This window comes from Lipotes vexillifer, unplaced genomic scaffold (genome assembly GCF_000442215.2).
Source record: "Lipotes vexillifer unplaced genomic scaffold, Lipotes_vexillifer_v1.1 scaffold1201, whole genome shotgun sequence".
In the NCBI taxonomy this organism is placed as follows: Eukaryota; Metazoa; Chordata; class Mammalia; order Artiodactyla; family Lipotidae; genus Lipotes; species Lipotes vexillifer.
Genome location: NW_006783542.1, coordinates 1925959 through 1933679, shown reverse-complemented (window position 1 = coordinate 1933679; position 7721 = coordinate 1925959). Strand labels below are relative to the sequence as shown.

The window sequence follows — 7721 nt, the reverse complement described above, 5'->3', positions numbered from 1 at the left end:
GGCGGGGGACGAGGGGACGCGGCCCGGGCCCCAGGACCGGCGGCGCCGAGGGTGTCACGAAGCCACAGGGACCGCCGCCCGCGGAGACGGGCCCCCTCCGGCACCCGCACCCTGGCGCATGACGGGGCGAAAGTGCAGGGCCTGCCCGTGCGGCGCGCGGAGGGTCGCAGGACGGATGCCCGCGAGGCTGGGGGAGGGGGCCCGGGCCGGCCCGGCCCCACCCCGGGGGGTTAACCCCTCCTGGCCGGAAGAGGAAGCCCCGGTGCTATTGACGGGGGAACGGGGCGGGGGTGGGGGTGGGGGGACGAGGGATCCCTGGGGGGAGTGGAATCAGCAGAGGCCCTGGGCTCCAGCCCAGACTCCTTCTCCACGGGGAACCTCTCCCCGACCGTGGCGTCCAGCTGGGGGTCCGGGGAGGACGCACTGCATCTTAAAGGGAGCTCGGAGTCCCCGCCTGGCCCGGAAGTTGCAGGGCAGGAGGAGGTGCTTCGGACCCAGAGGATGAGTTGGAGGTGGAGGGGCAGGTCCACTCTGGGGACCCAGGGGAGAGTGGCTCTGAGGGCTTTGGGTCATCAAGACCGAGGTGGGCAAGTGTAAGCCTTTCAGCGCCAGGGCAGTGGTGGGGAGGAGTTAAAATCTGCCTCAAAAAAGGGGAAGATGAGCTCTCTGGGTGTTTGAGCTGAGCTGCAGTGGTGGCTGCGGCCTGCATTTCCGAGAGGGCTGGGCTGGGCATGTGGGGCTGAGGAAGGCTTGGGCAGAGTTGAGGTGTCCGGGGACCCGGCCCTCGTCCGCAGACGGGGATTTCTGAGAGCTGTGGAGCGGCCATACATGACAGGGGTCAGCAGGGAAGTGTCACCTGCCAGCCTGGGTACCTCCCCTGCCTGCCTCCTGCCCACCCTCAAAGAGAAGAGTGGAGGGAGACTGGGCGGCAGGTACCCCATGATGGCGTGTTTGGGCACTGGCTTCCTTTCCCAAACATGTTTGCGATGACCTCTGCCCAGGGGCTCCTGGCCGCTCACCCAGCAGGACAGGCTCTTCGGGCCCAGGCTGGGTTTGTTGGCATGATGGTTCCTGGCCTCCTGTCTGCCCAGGCTCTGGCCCTTGGTTGCAGGCTCCTGGTTAGACCTGGCGTTGACTTGGGCTCCAAAAGCAGGAGCGCAACGCCTGGCCTCGGGTCCTGCGGGCCTGTGGCTTAGCTCCGAGGTGCCGAGATCTGGGAGCTGTCTCCAGGGAGAGGCCGAGAGGGGACCAGTCGGTGCCGCTGCTACTCTCGTGGCTCAGCCTGGGCATCACCTCTGGTCCCCAGGGAGTCTCTCCTCCTAGAGCGTTTACAAAGCTGTGTTCCTAGGCGGGGATCCACAGGAACCCAGGCGGTTCCGTGTCCTGGTCGTGTCCAGAGAATGGGATGCTCTGGCAAGTCAGAAACGGAATCCAAGAGTCGCAGGTTTCACTGCCAGGGTCAGGAGTTTCCGAGGGGTGCAGCGAGGGCTCCCCTCCCCCAGCCGGGCCTTCATATTTATGACATAAATTTGCCACCTCAACTCACACATCCTAAAAGTGCAGCCTGGATTTTCCTAGAAAGAGGCTTCTCCAGAACACCCATCCCTTGTGGGCTGCAGTGGGAGTGCCCGAGTCCAGAGTTCTCAGCTCCTCCAGGGCCACGGCATTTCCGCCCACCAGTGTATGATCACAGTGGAGTGTCTTTCAGAAAGCAGTGAAGAGTCAGGACCCCGGGCTCTGGCCCATGCCCACCACTGACCTTCTGAATCCCCTTTGCCTCTTCTTGTGGCCTTTCTTTGTCTCAGCTTTTACCCATTTGGGTTTTTTCTACTCATTCTATGAGTCCGACTGTAAATAGAAATTGAGCTTATGTGTAAGCTGCTCAGCTGGCTAACGTGAGCTGGGAAACATCACAAAGAGATTCTCCAGTGCATCTGAGAACCCAAAACTCACTTTCTGAGTTCTGAAAAAGTTGTGCTGCCAGAAAGTAGGAGATGTTTTGCCCGAGGGAAACAAGAGGGCCATTTTCAAATACTTACAAGTGTAAAAGGCCGTCCAGTGGAGGAACTAATTTTGGGGTACCCAAGGGGTAGAGTTGGGAAGATGGATTTTTGACTCATTATAAAGCATTTTGGAGTGTTGGAGCTGACCCAGGAGGGATGAGCCAGCCAGAGGGCATTCCAGTCTGAGCCAGGGGATCCACCAGATGACTTTAGGGTTCCTGCTGACCTTGAATGAGGAGCTTGTGAGATCTGAGGCCTTAGCCAGGAAATGCAGTTGTGAGTGGTTCCAGCTTAGCTCTGATTCACAGCTGAACTGGAAATACTGAGGCCGGGGAGCCTGGCTCCCTGAGGGTCCTCCTGGAACCCTCCTTTGTCCAGGATCACATCCTGCCAGGCTAGGCTTTTCATTTCTATGGGAGCCTGTGAATGTTCTGGGTTGCCAAAGAGCAATGATGGTTCCTCATGTATGGAAACCATTTCCAAGCACTTCGTGAGCCCTATTTGCCAATTTTTAGGAAACCAAAACCCTTTTCTGCCATTTCACAGAAGGAAACCCTGAGGCCCAGAGAGGTCCAAGTGTCTTGTCCAAGCTCCTCCACGACGAGGGATAAACAAGAGCTGGGCTTCCTTCCTCAGGACCACATTCTTCATCTGCCCGGCTGGGGATGGAGTGGGCTTGGGCCCAGTGGGTGCCCCATTCCACCTGCACCCTGCTGGGCTTTGTGGAGTTAAAGCATACGTGGTTCTCCCTGCTTAGCTGAAAGCAAAACCTCGTCAGGGCACTCCCTTTTCCTCACGTTTCCTCACTGTTAGAGGCTCTTGGACCCTTTTGATATCTGATAAAAAAACAGAGACCCTTTCCCCAGAGGCGTGTACATACAAACAAAAATGTGCACATCCAGATTGTGCGCACTTTCAGGGGGTCTCCGAAGGCCCTCTTCGGCCTCCAGGTTAGGAACCCTCATCCGTCTTATCTTGAGCATCAGTCTTGGGCATTCAGTGCTCACATCCGAGGGGCTTGGTGAACAAGGTCAGGTGATTCCTGAAGATAAAAGGGAATCAATCCATCTCATTCAGGGGGTCTTCATTCAGACTCACAGGCTCTGAATGAGAAGCCATCATGTCCTACACTTTGGCCAATGGTCAGAGCCCCTGACCACTCTGTGTGGCCTTAGGCAAATTACTCCTCCCACCTGGCAGAAGACAATGACATCGTAACAGAACAAGGCTGTCCCCTCAGGTTCAAGGTTAAGTAAGCCCCATCTCCTTCAGCCTGCGTCTGGGGCAGAAGCAGAGGTGTCCTGCATGTGAACGCAGAGATGACCTTGGGCGGAGTTTGGTCGGGCCTTAATAGAGGCCTTTGGCTAGTTAAGCACAATCTAGAGATCTTAGAGACAATTTAGAGGGGAGACGTGAGAATTGTTAGAGTTTGAAAGTGGGTTATGGGAAACAGAATTACGGTTAACTCCTACTTACTGGGTGAACATTCACGAGTGTCAGTGTAGACGTGGCTCCTCTCCCGAGAGCTGTCGGTCTAGTTGGGGTGCACGGTGAGGAGTACCCATCCTACAAATGGGTACAGTTCAAAGAAAGCCAGAAGTTGCTTGCTGCGCGTTGCATTTGGGGCGTGGCTGACTTACCGACCCTCAGTTTGACGTGAACATTTACTACCTTGTGAAAGTGTAAACCTAGATTGTTTAACGTGACCTGCCCCACCGGAGGCTAGATACAGAAAGGGGGCTCTGGTCCAACAGAGAGGTGGGTTAGACCTCAGGAAAGACTTTCTCCATCCTGGTCGAGCGACTTCGAGGGGGCTCTTTGTCACAGGGGAGCTCGGGTGTGAGGTGGACACCGGGCTTGGTCACGGCCCGTCTTGCTTGAAAGCAGGGGGCGCGCGGGAGCTGCCCGGGACCCTGGGGCGCCTGAGAGGCTCCGGCCTGGCCTCTGCTTCATTCCCGCAGCCTTTTGGTCCGTGGCCGCCGCGGACAGCGCACCTGGGTCCTGGCGATTTTTGCCCCTTTTCCAATTCTGACTCTTCCTTCCAGTCGGGACAGTTCAATGAGGACATGATCCCCACCGTGGGCTTCAACATGCGCAAGATCACCAAAGGGAACGTGACCATCAAGGTGCGCAGCCGAGCTGGGCCCTGGGCGCAAGCCCACGGCCGCAGAGGGGGTGTGTGTGCGTGTGCACGTGTGCGTGTGTGTGCACGTGTCTGTATGTGTCGGGCCTCCGGAGGAGAAGCTAGAGGAAAGCAGAGGCTTGGGTCCGACCGGATAGTTGGGGAAAGAGCTCAGGTAGGCTTAGGAGTCAGGGACGTAGAGAGAGAAGGAATTCGGTGGGGCAGGCGGGGGGCACGTGGGAGCCAGGATGGATTGGGGGCCTGCCTGCTGCTGACACCCGCTCACCTCTCTTGCTCAGCTCTGGGACATCGGGGGACAGCCCCGCTTCCGCAGCATGTGGGAGCGCTACTGCCGAGGAGTGAGCGCCATCGTGTAAGTGCGCGGCAGGGCCATGGTCGTTGGCAGGTGACTCACACCTGTGTGCAGCTGCCTTTGCTTTGACAGACACTCTGGGCGCCCACCGGCCAGTCTGAGAACCAGAGGACTGACCACTTCCCGCTGAAGCATCTGTGTGTCCCTCCTCATCTCCCTGCCCACCCCCAACCCAGACTCACCCCTATGCTGAATTTTGTGTGACTTAGTGGTTCATTCCCTTGCTTTTGGTTTTCCTTTCATTGTTGGCCGTGCCACACAGCTTGTGGGATCTTAGTTCCCCAACCAGGGATTGAACCCAGGCCCTTGGCAGTGAGCGCCGAGTGCTAACCACTGGACCACCAGGGAATTCTCTCCCTTGCTTTTTAAAAATAATTTTATTCTACGTATATATGTGCCCAAACAAAAGATCATTTAGCTTTCGTTGTTTTTGTTTGTTTGTTTGTTTTTTGCGGTCCGCGGGCCTCTCACTGCTGTGGCCTCTCCCATTGCGGAGCACAGGCTCCGGACGCGCAGGCTCAGCGGCCATGGCTCACGGGCCCAGCCGCTCCGCGGCACGTGGGATCTTCCCGGACTGGGACACGAACCCGCGTCCCCTGCATCGGCAGGCGGACTCTCAACCACTGCGCCACCAGGGAAGCCCAGCTTTCGTTGTTTTTAATCTGATTTTTAAATTTAAATTTTTATGTATTTTTATTTTTTTATAGTTTTTAAAGGTGACACTCCATTTACAGTTATATCAAAATATTGGCTCTATTCCCCGTGTTGTAAAGTACATTTTTGTAGCCTATCTTACACCCAGTAACCAGATTTGTTTTATTATTCTTATTATTTAAAAAAATGTTTTGGCCGCACAGCATGCAGGATCTTAGTTCCCAGACCAGTGATCCAACCCTTGCCCCCTGCAGTGGAAGCTCCGAGTCCTATAACCACTGGACCACCAGGGAAGTCCCCAACTTGATTTTTTAAAAAGCATTTTGATGCAGGAAAATCTTCTGGGGCTTCCTTTGCTGTTTTCACCCCCTTGTCTAGCCAGCCCTGCCCTGAGAACATAAGCGGGTCACTCTGGGAAGGACTTAGGTCTAATCCTATGGGGCCCAGCGCTGCCACAGGAGCAGCAGCTTCTCCAGAGTTCTGGGGGATGGGACAAGGGCAGGCCCCAGCGGCCCCAGCAGGTTCTCACTCCCATCAGTTCAGAAGACATTCTCAGAGCGCCTGCCTGAGCCGTCCCAGGCGGCCTGGAGACCCCGGGGGGGCGAGCCAGAGCTGCTGCAGCTCCTTCGCCCACAACCCTGCAGCCTGTGGTGTCAGCTTGTCCCCACCTGCCGCCCCCCAGGTACATGGTGGATGCCGCTGACCAAGAGAAGATTGAGGCCTCCAAGAATGAACTCCACAACCTACTGGACAAGCCCCAGCTGCAGGGCATCCCGGTCAGCCCCGAGTGGAGTGGGAGGGTCGGGGGCTCGGCGGGAAGGCTGGGGACCGCTGGGGGCAGGTGGGGGTAAACACTGCTGGCGGCGCGGGGAGGGAGGGGTGCGGATGCAACGGGGCTGCGGAAGCCAGCCCCCTTCTCGGGGCAGCCTGGCCGTGGCTGCCCTGGACCGAGCCCTGCCCTCCCTTCTCGGCAGGTCCTAGTCCTGGGCAACAAGCGAGACCTCCCGGGAGCCTTGGATGAGAAGGAGCTGATCGAGAAAATGTGAGTTGGCCACTCTTCCCTGTCTTTCCTCCGCTGCTCCCCAAGCTCCCAGGCGCCAGAGCGGAGGGCTCGTTGCTGCTCTCGGCGCCCACCGCTTGGTGGCGCTAGAGCGCGCCTGCCCGAGCCCCGCCCTTCGCCCCTCCCCCTCCCCGTCCCTCTCTCCCCGACCGGCCCCGCGCCCAGCCCCCGGCCCCCGGCCCCTTGCTCAGTGGCAGCCTCAGCAGACAGCTCTGGTCCCCTGCAGGAATCTGTCTGCCATCCAGGACCGAGAGATCTGCTGCTACTCCATCTCTTGCAAAGAAAAGGACAACATCGGTGGGTCTGGGGGCGTCGCTGCGCTCGCGGGGAGGGGCAGGAGGGGAAGGCAGCCGGTGGCTCTCTCCTTGGAGCCCGGAGCGCCGTGGCTCTCCTAGGCAGGACAGGCAGCGGGAAGCCCCGATGCTGAGCATCACCCCAGCTCTGCCGTCAACTGGTGTGTGATCTTGGGCAAATTCCCCCTCTCCTTGGGGCTCACTCCCCGCCTGTGACATGGTAGGGTCGGACCCTTCTGGGCTGAGGGACTCGTCCTACGGCTGCGTCTCTTTCACCGCAGCCAGACGCCCTTGCACCCACCAGGGGCTGTTCGGAGCTTGACAGCTGGAAGCTGGGCTTGTGATGCCCTTAGGGTTGACCCTAGCTGCAGCGCGCCCCCTCCCCCTTCCCCGGCCAGGTGTGTGCTGTACCCTCAGGAGAACCAGCCCTGAAGCCCTGTAACCTCCTCTCTTGCCCCTCAGACATCACCCTACAGTGGCTTATCCAGCACTCAAAGTCACGGAGAAGCTGAGACTGCGGCCCCGCCCCCTCGGACCAGGGACCGCCCTCCGGATCTGAAGCCGAGCTCCCGCCCCTCCCCCCGCCGCCCCCCCAAGCCCACCCCTCCTTACTTGGTGTGGGGAGGGGCCCTCTGGGGGTCCCAGAGTCCTGTTCTGCTGAGGTTTGAACTCCCGATTTTATTGTAAAATAAATCGCTCCCCTCCGGTCCCCTAACCTCCCCCCTCCCCTCTCCCTTTGTCTCTCCGCCGCCCTGCTTCCCTCCCCCTCTGAAGCCCCGCCCCACAGCCCCGCCTCCTCTCCTGTCCCGCTCCCTGCTTCCCTTTCCCACACTCTTCTGTTATTGTCCTGTGTGTACAGTATATATATGTATATATATTTTGACTTTCTAATTTAAGCAAAGACTAAAATCAACCGTTTGATGCTGCAGGGGCCAGTCAGGATCTGGGGGGGGGGTCGGTCTGGGGAGGAAAGCAGCGGGCTTAGCCGGGGCCGGACCAGATCAGGAAAGGTAAGGCTGGCACAGGGCCAGGTACCAGCCCAGGCACGGGTGTCCGTCCCCACGCCCCGTGTGTCTCCACTTCCCAGTCTGGCCTGTCTCCGCAGTGTTTGAATGTCACAGGCTGACGGGAGCTTCCAGAGACGCCCTTCTCTGACCCCAGCCTCAGCATGGCCACCAGGCACAACCAGGCGCCGGAGACCGGGGGCGAAGGGGCA

At 58.7% G+C, this 7721-nt stretch overlaps 1 protein-coding gene across 1 annotated transcript in view; it reads left to right on the top strand.

Moving 5' to 3' along the window:
- ARL8A (ARF like GTPase 8A) overlaps window positions 1–7220 on the top strand; it is a 7571-nt gene extending 351 nt beyond the window's left edge. Inside the window, exons 2-7 of the mRNA XM_007456152.1 lie at window positions 4049–4129; window positions 4425–4498; window positions 5835–5928; window positions 6127–6194; window positions 6439–6509; window positions 6968–7220. Of these exons, the coding sequence (XP_007456214.1) occupies window positions 4049–4129; window positions 4425–4498; window positions 5835–5928; window positions 6127–6194; window positions 6439–6509; window positions 6968–7017 (438 nt within the window). The 3' untranslated portion in view covers window positions 7018–7220. The remainder of the gene's footprint in view (window positions 1–4048; window positions 4130–4424; window positions 4499–5834; window positions 5929–6126; window positions 6195–6438; window positions 6510–6967) is intronic.
- The last annotated feature ends 501 nt before the right edge of the window (window positions 7221–7721 follow it).